The sequence below is a fragment of the Aedes albopictus genome, chromosome 3, assembly GCF_035046485.1.
Source record: "Aedes albopictus strain Foshan chromosome 3, AalbF5, whole genome shotgun sequence".
In the NCBI taxonomy this organism is placed as follows: domain Eukaryota; kingdom Metazoa; phylum Arthropoda; class Insecta; order Diptera; family Culicidae; genus Aedes; species Aedes albopictus.
Window position 1 is genome coordinate 323,126,830 of NC_085138.1, and position 19,638 is coordinate 323,146,467.

The following is a 19,638-nucleotide window of genomic DNA, read 5'->3' on the forward strand; positions in this document are numbered from 1 at the left end:
ATCACTTAAGAAATTCTTATATTATACATTTGCTTCTAGATATATATGTTCAGAAATTTCCCCAAAGATTTTTTAAGTAAATCTTTTAGAGATAACTTCAGAAGTTGCTCTGGAAGTTGCCAGGATTATTTTTCAGAAATTCCTCCAGAAACTCTGCGGGATTTTTTCACAAATTCATCCTTATATTTATTTATATCTGCGAAGAATTTTTTTGGAAAATCCTTTGAAGATTCCGTCAGAAATTCTTCTAGTTTTTTTTTAAAGAAAACCTTTGAAAAACCTTTTGGAAGTTCCTGCAAAATGAAAAAAATCTTCAATGTTCCATTCAAAAATTTCCTGCTATAAAAAATCCTTCAGGGAATTTTTCAAAAAAATCCACCAGGGGTTCCTCCAAAAACATAACAAAGATTTATTCAAGAAAATCAGAATTTGTCCAGAGATTCCTTCGGACATAGCTCTGAATTCAGTAATTCTTCCGAGTTTTTTAAGTTTTTATGGAAATCTTTCTGAAATTCCTCTCTTGTTTCCGAAAATCTTCCAAGGGTTGATTCGGGAAATTTCTTTTAAGTTCACTTAAGATATTCCTTCTTGGATTTCTCTTCATGCTCAGGGATTCCTTCAGCTTCGAGGGATACTTTCACGCAATCTTGCACAGATTGCGTTGAAGTTAGAGAAGCTTCACAAACAATTCTATTAGAAAATCTTGCATGGATTGCTTCAGCATTTTCTCCATGAATTTCTTCTCTAATTTTTTCAGAAGTTGTTTGTGAAATTCGTTCGGGGAGTTGCTTTAGAAATTCTTCCTAGATATATTTGCTCAGAAATTTCCCCAAAGATTTCTTCTAGAGATTACTTCAGAAATTGCTCCGGAAATTGCCAAGATAATCTTCCAAATGTTTTTCAGAAATTCATCCAAAAATTCTCTCAGGAATTCTTGCACAGATTGCTTCAAAAAATCTTCCATCTTTTCATCTTTCCTCTGGGATTCCTTCAGCGACTCTTCCGGGGGTTTCTAAGAAAATTTTCCATATTTTCAAAAATTCCTCCAGAAATTTTGTAAGAACCTCTTCAAGGGGTTTCTTCAGAAAATATTTACATGATACATAAGGAATTTCTCCACAGATTGCATCAATTGTTGCTTGCTCCATAGATTCTGCAAGAAAGTGCTTCGTGGATTTCTTCAGAAATTCCTTATGAGACGCTTTCAAGAAGTTGTGCTTCAGAAGTATCGATTTCATTAAAATTTCCTTCAGGGACTTATCAGAATTCTTTCAGCAATCCCTGATGATTTTTCTCCTCCAAGGATTTTCTTAAAATTATTTCTAAGATTCATTCGGAAATTTTCTTCAGTGATTTCTTCAGGAATTCTTCCAGAGATTTTATAGAACTCCTCAGGAGAACCCCACAGATTCAAGAGATTCTTTTGTGAATTCCTCCAAACGATTTTTTTTTTAATTTTTCCAGTTTTTTCTTTAGAGGTTTCACCAGAGATTTATTCAAGGGATCCCTTAGAAAGCCTTCCATAGATTTCCTAGGTAATTCCTTCATGGGTATCTGAAATCCTTACTGTGATTTATTTGGAAAATCCACAGACTTACAGGATTTTTTTTTGAGAATTTTTTTCAGAGATTACTTCAAAATTTACTTTTTGAATTCCTTTAAGATTCCTGAAATTTCTTCTTAAAATCCTTGAGAATTTATTCCGATTTTTTTTACAAAGTCGTCTTTCGTTAAAAATTCCTACAGGAATAACTCCAGACCCTAAAATTTCCTCCAAAAATATCTCCATGAAACCCTTTAAGAAGTCTTTCATGGTTTGCTTCCGAAATTATTGCGAGCCTTCCTTTCAGAAAACCTTCCAGTGATTTTTTCAACAATATATCCAAGAATTGCTGCATCAATTACTTCAGCAGCTCCTTCGTTAGTTGCTTCAAAATTTGCTCAGGATTCTTCAGAACTTTCTCTTGAGATTCCTTCAGATGTAATATTTTTTCTCACAAACCTTCAGGAATTCTTTGGAAATAAAATGCATGCTTCAAAATTTGCTCAGGATTCTTCAGAACTTTCTCTTGAGATTCCTTCAGATGTAATATTTTTTCTCACAAACCTTCAGGAATTCTTTGGAAATAAAATGCATGGATTCCTTCAGTAAATCAGGAATCAGAATAACTTCCAAAATTTCTAAAAGTTTCCATCGTAAGTTCGTCCAGGGATGCCTAAAGAAATTTTATTGATTCCTCTAGGTTTTTTTTTTCAAAAATTTGTTCCAAAACTCACTTAGAAAACCGTTAATAAATTGTTGTGAAATGAATTCATGAATTCTTTCACAAATTCCTCACGTATTTTTTTTTTTCAAGAACTCCAACATAAAATCTTTAAAAATTAAAAAAATCTTCCGGGGTTTCGTTCATAAATTTCAATAGTTATTTTTTAAATGATTTTTTCTAGGAATTCTTTCTGTTTTTTTTTTCAGCAAAGTTCTGCTTCAGAAAGTTTTAGAAAACCCTTCTTTATTTTTTCCAGAGTTTCTCCAGCAGATTATTCGAAGAATACTGGAAATCATTCCTCCACCTTCAGAAATTATTCCGGGGATTCCTTCATAAAAATCTCTAGAGATTCCAGCATAAATATATAGGAGTACCGTCCTGTATGTTTTTTTATCAGAAATTTCTCCAGGATGTCGTTCGAGAATCACTCCAGGAATACCTTCATGGAAAACTCGTTAAAATACTTAAAACAATGTGAGAGAATTTTGCCAAGAGATTGGTTAAGACATTCTTCTAAAACTATCTCAAGATGTTCTTCCACCGCTAGTTTCCCAAGGAGCTTCTCCGGGTACCCTTTAGAATTTTTTTCTTCAGAAATTCTTACGGAAACCATTTAAGCATTGCTTCGAAAAATTATTTGAAAATTACACTAGTGAGTTCCTTTCACAAAATCGTCATGGAATTCCATTGCATATTCCTTCAACGATAGCAATCCTCTCAGAAATATCTTCATGAACTCCTTTAGAAAGTTTTCCATGCATTGTTTTCGAAATTTTTGCGAGGATTCTTTCCAGATAATCTTTCTCTGATATTCAAGAATTCTTGCAAACATTACTCCAGAAGCTCTTGTACGAATTTCATCAAAACATTTTCAGGTACTTTCAGTACTTGCTCTTGAGATTCTTCTTGATGTTTTTTTTTCAGTAGGATTCCTCTTGAAAACTTTTTATGAACTTCTCATGAATTCTTTTGAGAAATACCTCTAGGGATTATTTGGAAAATCTTTTATTAAAAAAAAATTCGTTGATTCCTCGAGAAATTCTTTCAGAGAAAAAACTCACTGGAAATGAATTCTTTCTGAAATAAATTCTATGAAATTCTTCAAAACTTTTTCAAGTCCTCCATGGATTATTTTCTCCGGATGTATTTCCAGGGATTCCTTGGAAAATTTTCTCAGAATCAGAAAATTAAACCTAAACCTACAATTTCCAAAAGTTCCCTTAAAAAATCATCCAGGGATTCCGAAAGAAATTTCATTGATTACTTTAGCGAATATTTCGAAAATTTCTTCAAAAGTTCACTCAGAACACCGGTAATGAAAACTTAAGATATAAATTCCATGAATTTCTTCAAAAAATCGATTTAGGCTCCTTTAGAGATTCCTCCAGATTTTTTTCAAGGATATCTGTTGAAAACCTTTCATGACCTCAATCTTTTAAGAAACACCTCCAGGGGTTTTTTTTTCTGAGAAAGATCTGAATCAGAAATTCAGACTTAGGTACTTCCAAAATTTTCAAAAGTTCTCAAAAATTCTTCTAGGGATTCCATGAAAAAAATTCAATGATTCCGGTAGAGATTCTTCTAGAAATTTCTTCAAAAAAACACTTTGAAAACCGTTAATGAACTGGCGTGAAATAAATTTGTGCATTCCTTTGCCAAATTCCTACTTCATTCTTTTTTAAATCTTTCACGGATTACTCAAGAAATTACTCAAAGTATTCCTTCATAAAATCTTTCAAAATTATTAAAAAATGCTCCAGTGCTTCCTTCGAAATTCTTAATTCTTACGGAGCTTCCTTGAGAAATGAAATTCTTCCTTAGATTCTTTCAAATTTTCCTTCAGAAAAGTTCTCCCTCAGAATTTGCTCCAAAAAGTTTTCTTAGAAAGTCTTAGAAAATCCTCCAGGAATTCCTTCAGAATTTTATAAAAAAAATATCCATCTTGAAAAATTATTTCGCAGATTCTTTCAGAAGGATGTCTTAGGATACCTCCATTAATATCTTAACGGATTCCTCGCTGATTTCCTTAGAAAAATGTGCGAGAATTTAGAAAACAGGTTTCTCCAGGCGTTCTTCTAAAACTTTCTCAAACTGTTCTGCCACCGGGGGTTTCTCAAGGAGCTTCTTAGAGTATTCTTCTAGGAATTTCTTCAGAAAGTCCTCCTTTTAGTTCCTCAGGAGTTTTTCTAAGATAATACTTTCAAGATTTTTTTCAAAGAATTCCTCAAAATTCTTTTGAAATTTATTTAGAATTTGCATCGTAAGATTACACTAGTTTACAGCATTTTTGAACTCGGTAAGCTGTTGATCATTTTTGGTGTAGAATCATGCCCTGAGTTCGAAAACGCGAAGGAAAAAAAATACAGTAGAGCGGAAATTTTTTCGACTTTCCATACAAGGTTGACGAATTGAAATTGATTTTTGTTCTATTTTTAAGCAACGTCTCTCACTTCACACATCTCATTCTCCGTAATCAATACTCCGATTGAGCTGAATCTTTTACTGTAACTCGCCTACATATGATATGTCAAATAAACGTTGAGAAAGAATTTTTAGATTGTTTTTTTTTCTTATTCAAAAAAATACATTTGTTCATATATTTTTGGAAATTTGGCTAAAATTTAAGGAGATAGTCCCTAAAACTCGCCAATATCTTGAATTTCATCAATCTGACGCAAAACCTGCATTCAGATGATCGAATGGAATTGTATTCAGCTTTCAAATTACGGAAAAAGATTTGAAATTGTTTGAACAAAACGCAAGATATTTGAATTTTAGTAAATTCCATATTTTTATAAGTTGTAAAACTCGATATTGAGCTAAAACACAAAAACTGCTCTACTTTAATTTTTTTGAAGCACGGTTTCGAAATCAGTGCTAAAGTGTACTTCAAAAGTTTTGATCGTTGACAGAAGTTCGCGACTTTCGTTTTATTTTGTAAACTAGTGTTATTATAAAACTTCAATAGTGATTCTTTCAGAAATTTCAGCAGGTTATTACAATTATTATTATTTGAAAAATATGAAAATATCAGTTAACCGGTGCACAACTTTTGTATTTTTTTTTTCAAAATGCTACCAAACATTAAAAATCCGCAGCATAGCCCCATTCTACAGTGCACTGCAGTTATCCACATTGACCACGTTGTAGTACATTCATCCGAATCCACTAGTGTGCATTATGCTGCCGAACCCCTTTTGTGACTGCACTTTTTCAGCCAAAGGCAATTTCCAGATATTTTTTGGCGTGCTAACAACACAACTGCCATCATCTCACTAGCTCCGAATCAAACCACCAGCATCTCGCCGCCCCATCAATAATAAATGTTCCAAGCTGTTTGGATATTGTGCGCAAATTGAATTTCGTTGACTGCTTGCCTGAATCATACCTGTTCTTGCAACAGCAGCTGCTGCTGCTGCTGCTGCTACTTAAGAAAAAAACCGGGAAAGGACGCTGCTGGTGCGGAAAGTGGAATAGCGTTTATTGCAACGAAAGTTGATGGATTCCATGGAAATCAATTTTGGGGAAGTGATATATACTCCGTCCGCAAGCAATTCGATAAATTACATTGTTGGAAGAAGTGTTTGCAAATGAGAGGAAGGTATACTGAACAGCAAATTGAACATGGCATCGTATAAATCTGCCATTCCACCTGAAGTGATTGATAATGGTTTCGCAATTTGTAATCAACTTTTTTCCGGAGAAAGAACGAGTTTGGATTATTGGTGAAGCGTTATGACTTCTGGGAAAATCAGATTCGGTACAGCTTATGAACTGTATTATTAACAGCAGATTGAAAAAAAATAAAGATTATACCAACGTAGAATACGGGGTCATGGTGCCATTAGTTTTCCTATGTTTCCAAATTCATTATTTTATAAAACAAAGCGAATGCTGTGTCGATTGATTCCTCGTTTTACTTTTCTCATACAATGTAGTAATGTAGTAATGTAGTAATTTCACAAGAAACTCATAGAATAGCCCCATATGGAACTCTTGGAATAATTCCATAAAAAAATCTGAGAGAACTCTAGGATGAACTTCCAAAGGAATTCAAGAAGAATAAGCAGGAATTGCGGAAGTAACTCTTGGAAGATGCCAAGGGCTGAAAGTCTCTACAATATAGCTAAATCCTGGAAGAATTCGGGGCTTCCTGGAGGACTACCTGAAAAAGTTCTTGAAGGAATTTCAGAATTAATTTCTAACGGAATCTTGAAAAGAATTCTTGAAAAAATCCTAGAAGTATTTCCTTAAGATCATTCCTGAGAGAATCCTGAAAGGATTCTCTAGAGGATGCCCAGGAAGAGTTCCTGGACGAAAATCCAAAAGGAGTTCTTGTAAGAATACCAGAACAAATTTCTGGAGAAATCCCAGAAGGAACGCTTAAAGGAATCAGGATGGATTCCCAAAAAGAGCTTCTGCATAAATCTCAGAAGGAACTCCTGTATGAATCGATAAATTCTGTTCAAATCATAGAAAGAATCCAGGCATACGAACCCAACACCTTGTCGCATTCCCCGGCCAGATCCAAATGAACTGGTTAGTTCGCCCGAGACCCTTATGTAGTTTTGCACATCGTCCATCGTTACTTGGATGGGTATGGTCTGCTTCCCAGAAAAACCGACCTTATCCATAATTTGTCCGTGCTCTGTGCGATCGATACTGTCGTGTGCTGCCTTGAAATCCATGTGGGCCTGTGAAGACCCCCAAAACCCCTCTGAAACGCACTGAACACATAGAAATGCCTCCTAAGTGACCTGAAATCTCTTGAAGCTCACTTGAGAGCCTATTAATCGCACTGAAACGCCCTTGTGAGCATTGAAATGCCTTGAAACGCCTCTGAAGCCCTCTGAAACTCCCATGAAGTTTACTTGAGACTCTATGAAGCCCTGTGAGCTCCTGTGAAACTTTATGAAACGCAACGCCATGAAATGCCTTAAACTACCTTGAAACACCTCTGAACCTCCTCCCTTGAGCTCCCGTGAAGCTCACCTAAGAGCTCATGAATCGCCCTGAAATGATCTTGAGCGTATTGAAACGGCTCTGAAGCCCCTTGAAACCCCTGCGATGCACACTTGAGACCCTATGAAGCCCCTAAAAAGCCCCTCTGAAACCTTCTGACACGCCCTGAAATGCCTTGAAATGTCTCGAAACGTCTCGAAGGGCATAAGAAGCCCCTCCCTCCCTTAAAATCCCGTGATGCGCACCTGAGAGCCCATGAATCGCCCTGAAACTTCTTGAGCGCATTGAATCGCCTTGAAATGCCTTTGAAGCCTTCTGAAATCCCCATGAAGCTCACTTGAGACCCTATGAAGCCCCCCAAAAGCCCCCGTGAAATTCACTTGAGAGTCTGTAAAGCCTCCTAAAAGCCCTTCGGAACCATCTGAAATGCCTTTTAACGCCATGGATTTATTAGAAATGAATTGAAACGTTTCTTATTACCAAACATGGGGAGGAAGTTGTATTTTCGGAGAAGTGACAAGAATGAAGGGTATCGAGTGTCCAATCTAAAAAAAGATGACAAGATGATTCGTGGTACAAGGTACTCTCCCAAATCATATAAATATGTACCGCCGTTTTTCGCCGATTGCAAGAGAGTTCATGGAGTAGTAATAGGCAGTTCCTTCAGGTTTTCATCCTGGTGTTGTTTTGGAATCATTCAGACTTTCCTTCGGAACTTTTTTTTTCAGATTTTTTTTTTCAAGATGATCTTTTGCATTCAAAATTTTTCAAGGTTTTTTTCTATGAATATCTGAAGAGTGCTAGAGTTGTTCTAGGTTTTAACTTCATACATTTCTTCAAAAATTCTTTTTTGAAATTTTATACAAGAGATAAGAAGTTCCATAATCGGATTCACAGCTATCATATGCAAATGAATCAGCTTGCTGAATATTCGGCATGTGATAGCTGAGTCGACAGTGGTCAGTCTTTGCTTCGACCAGAATGCTGCAATTCTGCTTTGACAGATTTGTAAGATACTTCGCCACCCTTGGCGATGGCTCAGTACAATACAATTTTGTTTGACGACATGACTCCAAACTATTCCAGTATTGTCTGTGTTGAGTGGCAGCCCAGCTGTGAATCTGAAGCTTACCCAACACTCCAATATCGGAATAGTTGGTGTTCACGCCCAAGCGAGAACGGAGCGCCATGTGACAGCTCCATATGTTGTGGAAACGACAGACAGTCCAACCAGTGGAGTGGAAGGAACCCAACCGAAGTGGTTCACCAAGTCATAGCTGAAGGACTAGTCAAGAGTGTGATTTATCCACTAGCGCCTGAAGTGAGCTTGGAGGAAGCTCTAACAGCTGGCTCAGGGCCAATGAAGTCATGTGATGCTCCAGTGCGAGCTAATTCATCAGCCAATTCATTTCCAGCGATGGAAAAATGGCCAGGTACCCATACAAGGTGGACAGCGTTTGCTGAATTCATCTCCTCGATTTGAGTTCGACAAGCGATAACTATCTTCGACCAGGGATGGGAACACTCACTTGGAAAGAGTTACACTCACTTGCTATTTTCTCATCTCAGAAGCATGCTATCAAAAAACAGTGTATGGAGCACTTTTACCTTGTGGTTTTATCTCAAACTTTCCCGAATAAAGTAAGGGTCGCACACGCATACCAAAGTCGTGAAAAAGCGTTGAAGGCAACTCTCCACGAGGTGAGTGTAATTTGCATTCACCTCGTGGAGACTCGTCTTCATAACCCTCTCAAAACTTTCATATGCGTGTACGACCCTTGATGTGTTCGGCAAAGTTTTAGATAAAGCCACAAGGTAAAAGTGCTCCATACAAGGTTTTTTGATAGCATGTTTCTGAACTGAGAAAATACCAAGTGAATGTAACTCTTTCCAAGTGAGTGTTTCCATCCCTGCTTCGACCTAGAGTTGGCCGAAGCAAGTGCTTTAATAGCAGTCTGGCTATCTGAACAGAAGTATATTACTTTGCCCATTACGTGCTGCTGAAGTGCTGATTGCACTCCGCACATAAGAGCAAAGATTTCGACCAGAAAAACGGTGCAGTGTCTACTACGTGAGTAAGACTGATACAGCCTTAGCTCACGAGAGCAGACACCAACACCAGCTCGACCTTCGAGAAGGGAGCCATCAATGTAACATACGAGGCCGTCTGAAATACTTCTTTCCAGATATCCAGATGTCCACTTTTCTCGGGAAGGGAATTTCATGGAAAATGTCCTATATGGAAATAACAAGCAATTGTATGATCACTTGGAGCAAGGACAACTTTGTCCCAATGCACCAAAAGTGGAAACAACGAGGTGTATGTCGAGCTGCGGTTCACAGGAGTTTCCTCTAGCAGACCGAGTACTCGTAGACGGTAAGTGCAAGAAAGTGCTTCTTGTTTGAGATGAATGTGTAGTGGAGCGACATCAAAGGGAACTTCGAGCGCTGCCGTGGAAGTTGAAGAGAACGCTCCAGACATCGGCATTAAGCACATCCTTTGCAGATGGCCTAACTTTGATTGTATCGTTCTCATATCGCCCTTTTGCTACCACACAAGACATCCATAGGCCAATATTGGTCGAACAACAGTTGTGTAGATCCATTTGATATACTTGGGTTTAAGACCTCAAGTTGCACCAAAGTTTCGCCGGCCATACAAGCTTTCTTGATTCTGAGCTCAATATGAGGTGTCCAGAAAAGCTTAGAATTAAGTATGACTCTAACGTACTTAACCTGTTCAGTCACATCGATTTCAGAATCAAAGAGACGCAAAGGTCGAACGCCATTATGGTTCCGCCTTTCCGTAAGAACAATAGATGTTTTACTCGGATTTACCGAAAGGCCATATTGGCGTCACGAGGCCTCAACTACCTGAAGGGCGCTTTGCATCAGGTCGAAAAGGGTGGTGATACACATACCAACTAACAATGCTAGGTAGTCGTCGGCAAAACCATAAGTAGGAAAACCGCTATTATTGAGTTGCCTCAATAGCGTATCTGCTACGAGATTCCACAAAAGTGGTGATAAGACTCCCCCTTGGGGGCATCCACAAACACTCAATTTACTAATCGCCGCTTGGCGCAATGACGCGAAGAGATGACGGTTTTTGAGCATTTGGTGAATCCAATTGGAAATCACTGGAGATATACCATGACCCCATGCGGCTTCCAATATGGCATCGAAATGGCACATTGTCAAAGACACCCTCAAAATCTAAGAAAACACCCAAACAAGATTGCTTTTGAGCGAATGCCTTCTCGATATCGTAAACAACCTTGTGTAAAAGAGTCACAGTGGACTTACCAGATTGGTAGGCATGTTGGTTCACATGAAGGATGTGATGATCCACAATGCGTTCTACGCATTTCAGAAGAAAAGGGTACAAACGGGTAGGTCTGAAACTCTTTGCTTTTTCATACGACGCACGAATCAGTTTCGGAATGAACTTCACAGTAATATTCCGCCAAGATTTGGGAATATGCCTTGTAGTAAAACTGCAAACAAGTATTATTTTTTTTCAAAACATGTTTGAAATAACCAAATCCCTTCTGAAGCAAAATAGGAGCCAAGCTATTAAGAGCCCACTCAATCGATTCTATAGTACTCTGAGCCAAAGCCAGGGAATCAGTACTACAAGAAAAAAAAACATCAGGTTCATTCGAAGATGTAATTATTCACACATCCAGGGAAGTGTGTGCCGAATAAGCATTGCAGAACTTCCTCATCGAAAGAAGTGAAATCACCATTTGGTAAACGTAGCTCGTTCACTCTGATATCCTTAGATTTCGTAAAGAATTTGTTTAACCGACTGACTTCACTCAAACTGGAAACATTTGTACAAAGGTTTTTCAGCAGACCGGAGAACTTTCCTGTGGGCCTTGCGAGCCGAACCGAAAGACTCCGAACCAGCCGAAAGTCGTTTGTTCCAATTCTTTCTACAGTATCGGACAATAAAAATGCACCAAAGCCGTTTTCCCATACAAACTAGGATGGCCATATCTCAGTTATGTCTCAACCGATTGTTTTCATTTTTCTGTGACGAACTACAAAACATTTCAATTTTCAAAAATTATTGAAAAAGTTCAGAGATAACTATTGTTACAAAAGTTACAGATAGGTTGAATTTTGACAATAAAAATGCACCAAGACAAAAAAATGTGTAGCTTAAAATGCTGAAGTCAGATAGCTATGGTGTCTTCAGCAAATTATTTGGTCATCACACAAGAATGGCACAAATATGTGCCGAAGACACCATAGTGATTTGACTTCAGCATTTTTGGCTACATAATTTTTTGTCTTGGTGCATTTTTATTGTCAAAATTCAACCTATTTGTAACTTTTGTATCAATAGTTATCACTGAACTTTTTCAATAGTTTTTGAAAATTGAAATGTTTTGTAGTTCGTCACAGAAAAATGTAAACAATCGGTTGAGACATAACTGAGATATGGCAATCCAAAGTTGACTAGTTTGTATGGGAAAACGGCTTTGGTGCATTTTTATTGTCCGATACTGTACATTGTTTCCTGAGTTTCGCCAGATCGGAGTTCCACCAAGGGGTTCCTCTTGTGATCTTCACAGACCGTAGAGGGCATGCTTCTTTAAAAGCTTCCATCTCCTTGATGAAGATCGTTGTAGTATCAACGGCATCATCTAAATCACTTGGAGTGTCAATGGATGGTGAGTATCCATGAAATTCGACCGCAACCAAATCGGTAAAAAGATCCCAGTTTGTTGACCGAGGATTCCTGAAACGCAATGTTTGCGAAGTAACATTTAATTGTTCAAAAAATATGTAGCGATGATCAGATAAAGATTCTTTAGCTGACACAAGCCAATTGACTTATTCTACTAGAGCAAAGCGTTATATCTTACACTTCCTCTCTAGCAGGTACCATGGAGGTTGGGCGGTTGCCTATGTTAAGAAATGCAAGATCTGTACTACTTAAGTACTCCATCATACTGGAGCCTCTCAAGTTAATGCCTGAGCTGCCCCAGATGATATGGTGAGCATTAGCATCACTGCCAACAATTGGCGGAAGGCCTTTTGAAGTGCAGTATGCGATGACTTGTTTGAAAGTATCCGTAGGGGATTGTTCATCATGCGGTAAATAAACCGAACAATAGACGTATTGCCTGTTGAGGTTTCCAACAGATACATACAGGTACATCAATTGTGATAGCACATACATCTCTGGTGGTTAGTTCAGAGATGAGTGTAGCAACGATTGCGTTGTAGACAAGCGCACAGGCTCGAGGTATGACACGCGATTTTACCATTAGATGTTTACTGAAAGTAGCAAACATCGGGTTCACAAGGTTTCCCAGATATAAATTCCCCTTACGAAAGTAAGGTTCTTGTACTAAGGCCACTTGGGCTGTACCATTTTGCACAAGTCTGCAAAGATTCATCGTTGCTGTTCTTTTATGCTGAAGATTGATCTGAGCTATCCTAACCGTAGCCACTACCCAAACTAGGTAAGAGGCTGTCCATTTATTACGCAATTACGTGTTTCACGGTTTTTCACCCCCACCTCCCCTTGTAAGATTTTTTGTATGGAGACCTAAATATTTTTGTATGGCTCGTAAGATTTCTTGAACCCCCCTCCCCCCCTCTTCCTCCATAAACCCTTACGTAATTAATGGACAACCCCTATGATTAAACTCTTCACAATAATAGCACAACAAAGATCAACAGCAATAACACCAGATTGGTATGGATTGGAAAACGCCAAAGGCGTGGATACAGAGGATCTGCATTTTGGTATTACTTCATACATTTCTTCAAAAATTCTTTTAGAAATTTTATATAAGAAGTTCCTTTAGAGGTATCACCAGGAGTTTTTTAGTTGGAAAACGTTGCAGCTCCTCTTCCGACACGTTTTCCGAGCGGAGATGGAGTTTGCTTGAAGGATTCCGTTACCTTTCAAACAATAACATTCCGAGCAGCATTTGTCGAATGATGACAAAAATTATCCTGTTCCACCGATCCCGATCCATTAACATTCGTGTTTATATGTATTAGTTATGACCGACTTGAGTGTTATTATTATTATTATTATTTATTAGTGACACTTTACCTTTAGGAGGCATTCGTGTCAGAACTTGAGTGCGATTTGGTCGAAATCAATTTAGATTGATATAAACGTCATGTACTCCAAGCTCTGTGACAGCACTGACAAACTTCTTTACAGCTTTATATAAGCATACAGGGCTTATTTTAGTTCTTGCTGTTTATAGTGCCTCTAAGCATTAGGGATGCTTATATAGAGCTTTTTAGCACTGAAAAGCTGTTCAATGACCATTTAAATGCTTAGAACAGTGCTTAGTGGTTACCTGAGAAGTGTAAAGAAGAAACTTTTCAAGGAGTGTCCTTTTACTTTATAAACAAAAACGCTAGAACTAGTTTAGCGACTCTGCCGTTTTTTTTTTCTCAAAAAATGTTGTGTGGAGACATTATTCAACATGAACTCATGCTTAACGGTCATGTATCTACTAATGGATTTTAAATCAATAAAACCTCAACTGCATCACATACCATCAACCGTTGGAGTAAATTATTCTGTTGGTGCTTCGTTGTTCTCGTATTGCCAATCCGTTCCCTGATCTGCGTGGAACCGCACATAAAATATCCTTTCTGTTTTTCTGCATACAAATCGCAACCATTATCGCCAACATTACTCACTGAAAGCTTTTCGGTTTTACGAATTCAATTTACATTAAAATATTTCGCCCTTGTTGATAATGGCAAAGTAATCGCGTCCATTCGCATTTATTTGTGTTATTTTTTCTCCTCGTGTGCTCATTTCGCCTCAAAGCACACGGCTCACGCTCAACTCAGTGAAAATGCTCAATGATCCGGACAAACGGAAAAGGTGGCATCGATATGTAGGTAGGTGCCGGGCCGAAAAATGGAAACTGTGTATTATTAATTCGCCGGCAAAGAAAAATGCAATTCTGATTACGCGTGTAATGATTAATTATTCCATGATTGACCAGTGTCCCGGTTGAATACGCGCATACGGTAATGATTGAAATGTTAATTTAATTGTTGCGCTTGGTCAACGGTAAATTAAATCTGCGGGGATGCAAATCGACGGAATCACACCTTCAATCGATTCAAGAATTTTCGACGTAATTAATGTGGACTGGGAAGTTGTGTCGTTCCGACAACAGACGTTCAACCAATTGAAAATTTGAACTATTACTTGTTACAATTGCAGTCATTGACTTACCTGTCCAAAGCAATCGCCACCAGATGCAGAATGGAAGCTGTGCAGCATAGAACATCACTAGAAGTCCACATGTCGCAGAGATCCGCTCCTAGTCGCCATTCTTTCGACACCTCGTACACCGCTCCCAGTGGCATCACCAGACAGGCCACCAGAAGATCGGCCACCGCCAGTGACAATATCAGATGGTTGGCCACACTCTGGAGGTTCCGTTCCAGCAAGATGGCCGCTATTACGAATACGTTGCCTGAAATTGAGAACAAAGGAAAACGGCGGGTGAGTGATTGATATTACTTCGATATGGTTCCGTGTCCGGATAATTGATCAGTAAATTTCCGTAAGGCGTGAGCGCGATGACAAACCTATCACCGAAATTGTCTCCTTGTCAGGAGAAGTAAATTTATCCATTCAGTCAATCATTCGGTTTCTCGTGTTGTCACTGGGTACAACAACAACGATTAAGTACACGAAACAACGCTCTCTTGTCAAGGATGATAAATTACCGGCAGACTAGTTGATGTTCTGATTAATTTTGTCCTAGGGAAGGAAGAAGCTTTCAACGATCTTCCATTTCGATTGACTTTCTTCTAAATTGAGCGTTTCGTCGCTCTGATACATCGATCCGTTATTTGATGACGGATTTTAAAGCTCAAGAAAGAGCCATCAATCAAGAGCTGCCGACTAATCGTGGTGCGAGAATCTGGATTTTGCTTGAATATAAATGTATTTATTTTAGCTGCACAGCTTCTATGGATAACTACTACCATATCCCATACTACACTTAATTTGGCATATCTACACAGTTCCACAATCAATCTCCCCTGCCAGAGAAAAATACTAACCCCCATCAATCAAGTCATCACCTAACCCCGATATGTACGTTGGTGAACGATAGTAAAAAAAAGCACCTTCGCTTGCTCGATTAAGGTCAACAAAATACGCAAACATACTATCCTTTCAGTCGTAATCAATCTAGTTGTGTTGTGGCAAAGGCACTCCCATCTGGCGTGCCTGTTGCAAACAACGTACCATACATACTACATATATGAGTCTCAACCTTAGTGGTAACAGGTGTTTGGTGCGGTTCCTATTTGTGGCAAATAAATAGAAAGTGTGTGTACCACACCAACAGGCAATTGTGGAAAACTCATCACTAACAGATAAAAACATTTGCTGCTTCAGTTGGTACAACAGATCGTTGTTTTGGAATCGTTCTATGTGGATAATCTAGATTGCAAGGGCTTGTGTAGCTTGTACAACTTTTTCTTTGTGGAGTTTTGGTCACCGTTGAGTTTTATGTTTCGAAATTTGTTGATTTTTCACCGAAAAAACCCAGATTAATCCACCTAGTGACGATAGTGCCTTTCTCGTCGAATATGTACTCATGATCTTTCGACGGTAGCCAAAATGTTATTGAATCCTGAGAACACTTCATGTAGAAAAAAGAGATGAACCAGCCTTAGGCTGAAAATCTCTATAATAAAGTAATAATAATAATAATAATTTATGTAGAAAAGCAACAATTTTAACAAAACCATCTTCAATTTGAGAAACTTATTGATAGTACACTCCCGTGCACATTGGCGTAACTAGAGGGGGGGCCAGGGGGGCCAGGCCCCCCCCAGAATCCGCTAGGCCCCCCCAGAAATTTTTCATGACTTTATATATGGAAATTTGAAAAAATCTGAAAACCACTGTCGTGGTGACGAACATAGATCTATATTCTCAATTTAGTTGAAAATCGGAGTTTTCGACTAGCGAAGTTGGATTTTTCTGCAAACAGCTATACAGCGCACCACTTCCGTCCGCACCACTAGGTCCGACGCACGGATTTGGAGAAAAATCCAACTTCGCTAGTCGAAAATTACGGGTTTCAACTGCACGTACAGTAATAGAAATTTATTTGGCATAATATGTGCTTAAATTGACAGTTATTGGAGACAATTCTCAACTTGTCACTCTTTACAAGATCATTGTCCAAAATGGTCTATGTAATTAGTTAGTTTTGTTTGGGAATATTATATAATCAGAATTATATAAAAAGCAATACTTTGTACATCTTCTTTTTTAAATTGCTGAGAAATTAAATCTAAATGATAATTTCCAGGAATTCCTGGATGGGTATCTTTAAGAATCTTTGAATTTTCTAGCAGCATTACTGCAAAATATGATTAAGTGCTTCTTTATGGAAATCAAATACCATGTGGGAAAAAACTCTGGTTGAATATGCAATGAAATTCCAGCTAAAGTTTGTGAACTCCTAGTGAGAATAGATGTACGTAAACGCGAGTGTATTCATTAAAACCATGCTGGAGGTGATTTCTAGTTGGTCACTATTAATTTCTTTTATTTCGTGGGCCAGGTGTACTTTTGCGTCTATCAAACAACGCACAAATTCAAATGGTCATTGAGGAAGTTTTAATATATTTAAAAGCTGGTGCTGCAAGATGAAATCGTAAGTTTGAAGGTATTCATGATTGGACTTGTAAAAGACTTGGTATTCATGAGATAATTGTGAAAGAATTCCTGGATGACTTCTTGGAGAATTTCTTGGCTTCTATGTCCCTCTAAAATTATCTAAAAGAATTTCAATACAAATCGCTGGAGGAATGCCTCTAGAAATCCTTCAAATTATTCAAAAAATCTACAAGTAATCCTTAAAATAAACCCTGGGGTGAATCCCTGAAAAACATTATGAACGGAATACTGTTTTTTTAAACTAACCGCTGAATAAATTTTCAAAAAAATCCCAAGAGAAATTTCGGAACAAATCATTACAAGAATTCTCGGAGCATAGGAATTTCAGGAAAAAAAAAATCTGAAGAATCCGCATCAGAAATCCCTGTAGAAATTACTAGAAATTTTTTTTAGATGAATCCTTGGAGGAATTTCTAGATGCATTCCTGGAGGAATCCTTAGAGGAATTCTTCAAGAAATCACAGGAGGAGTTCCTAGATGTATTTCTGGAGGATATCTGGGAGAACCTTCTGGAAAAATTCCATGCTGAATCTCTGGAAAAGCTCCTGGACTAATGCCTGGAGCATTAGGGGATTTTTTTTTATTATCGTACAAATTGATATGAAGTTTTTGAAGGTTAATGAAATTAGGTTGGGATTATATATATTTGAAAAACTAAATTGAAAAAAATCAGGGTCGCTTGATTTTCCGGAAAACTCCAGTGAAATCAAACATTTCCCACAGACATCACCTACTTTGAAAAATCATAGAACGAAGCATCATAGGCACATTTTTTTTTGTGAAATCATAAGCAAATTTTCCCAGCAATTCCAAGATGGATTTCTTGAGGAAATCCTAGAAAGTTTTTTGGACGCATTCCTGGCGGATTCCCTGGAAAAGTTAATGGATTGATTGATTGATTTGTCTTTTTTAAAGAGACTTTCAGCCCTTGGCTTCCAAATTTCTGAAGGAGGCATCCCTGGAGAAGTTCCTAGAGTAATGCCTGGAGCATTAGAGAAATTTCTGATAAAATTCCAAGATAAATTTCTAGAAGAATTCCCAGAGAAATTTCTGGAGGAATTCCAGGATGAATTCTTGGAGGAATCTCACGGAAGAATCCTTAGAGGAATCCCTACAGGAATTTCTGGTATATTCTTCGAGGAATTCCTGGTGGAATTTCTAGAAGAACCCGTGAAATAACTCCTGGACGGATTTCTAGAGGAATCCCTGGAGTTGAAATTCATGGATTAATTCCTAGAGGAAACCTGAAAAAATCCGGAGGAATCCCTTGGAAAAATTCATATAGAATTTCCTGAAGAATCTCCTGAAAGAATATCGGAAGCAATCTCTAAAGGATTTCCTGCAGAAATTCCTGGAGGAATACTGTAGGAATTCCCGAAGAAATTCCTGGAGGGATTCCTGGATCAATTTCTGAAGAAATTCCTGTAGGAATTTCAGAAGAAATACCTACGGTAAATCTTGGTGGAATTTCATGAGGAGCCCCTGGAGACACTGCGGTAGTAATTTCTGAGGAATTCCTGAAGGAATTCCTGTATGAATTCCTGAAGGACTTTCTGAAGGAATTCCTGGGGTATTTCTGAAGAAACCCCATAAGGAATTCCCGCAAAATTTCTTAGAGAAATTTCTACAAAAATTCTTGAAAGAATCCCTGGAGATATTCTTGGAAAGAACCCTGGAGAAATCTCTGAAAATTGATTGAATGATTTGTCTTTATTAGAGAGACTTTCAGCCCTTGGAAATCTCTGAAACAAATTTCTGGAGGAACCTTAGGAGGGATTCCTGGAGGAACTTCCGGACAAGTTCCAGGTGGAATATCAGGATGAATTTCTGGACAAATCTTTATAGGAAACCTTGGGGAAATTCCATGGAACTATTCATGGATAAATTCCAGGAGGAATCCTTCAATGAATTCCTGGAAGAATCTCTAGAGGAATTCTGGAAGGAATCCATGGAGAAATTTCTGAATATATTCATAGCGAAATTCCTAAAGAAATTCCTGGAGAAATTCCTAGAGGAATTCTGAGAGGAATTTCTAATGGAGTTCCAGGAGAAATTTCCAGAGGAACTTCTGGAGGATTTACAGGAGCAATTTCAGAAGGAATTTCTGGAAGAATTACTGGAGAAATCATCGGAGGAATTTCTGGAGGAATCCATGAATTAATTCCTGGATGTGTAGAGGAAGCCGCGGAGAAGAAATTCCTGGATTAATTCTTGGGGGAAACCCTGGAAGGATTTCTGGAGGAACTCCTGGAACAATTCCTGAAGGAATTGCTGTACAAATTTCCGAAGAAATTCTTGGAGGAATTCCTGGATCCATTCCTGAATAAATTACCGAAAGTATTCCTGAAGAAATACCTGGGGTAAATTTTGGTGAAATTCATGGTAGAACTCCTGGAGGAGTCCCTGGAGAAATGCCTGGATGAAATCCTGGAAGAATGCCAGGAGGAATACCTGGAATAATTCTTGAATAAATTCCAGAAAGAATTTGTGGGGAAATTTTTAAAAGAATCCCTTGAGGATTTCCTGGAGGATTCCTGAAAAAATATTTGAAGGAATTCCAAGAGATATCTCAGGAGGAAATTATTGGAATATTTCTTGGATAAACTCCGGGAGGAATTCTTGGGGTAATTTCTAAATAAATCCCTGGAGGATTTTCTAGATAAATTCTTGGAGAAATCGCGGTAGTAATTTCTGAAG

At 38.0% G+C, this 19,638-nt stretch overlaps 1 protein-coding gene across 2 annotated transcripts in view; it reads right to left on the reverse strand.

Moving 5' to 3' along the window:
* LOC115257016 (5-hydroxytryptamine receptor-like) overlaps positions 1-19,638 on the reverse strand; it is a 591,282-nt gene that overhangs the window by 116,126 nt on the left and 455,518 nt on the right. For both annotated transcript variants that reach the window (XM_062842818.1, XM_062842817.1), the window contains exon 5: positions 14,467-14,710. In XM_062842818.1, the coding sequence (XP_062698802.1) occupies positions 14,467-14,710 (244 nt within the window). The remainder of the gene's footprint in view (positions 1-14,466; positions 14,711-19,638) is intronic.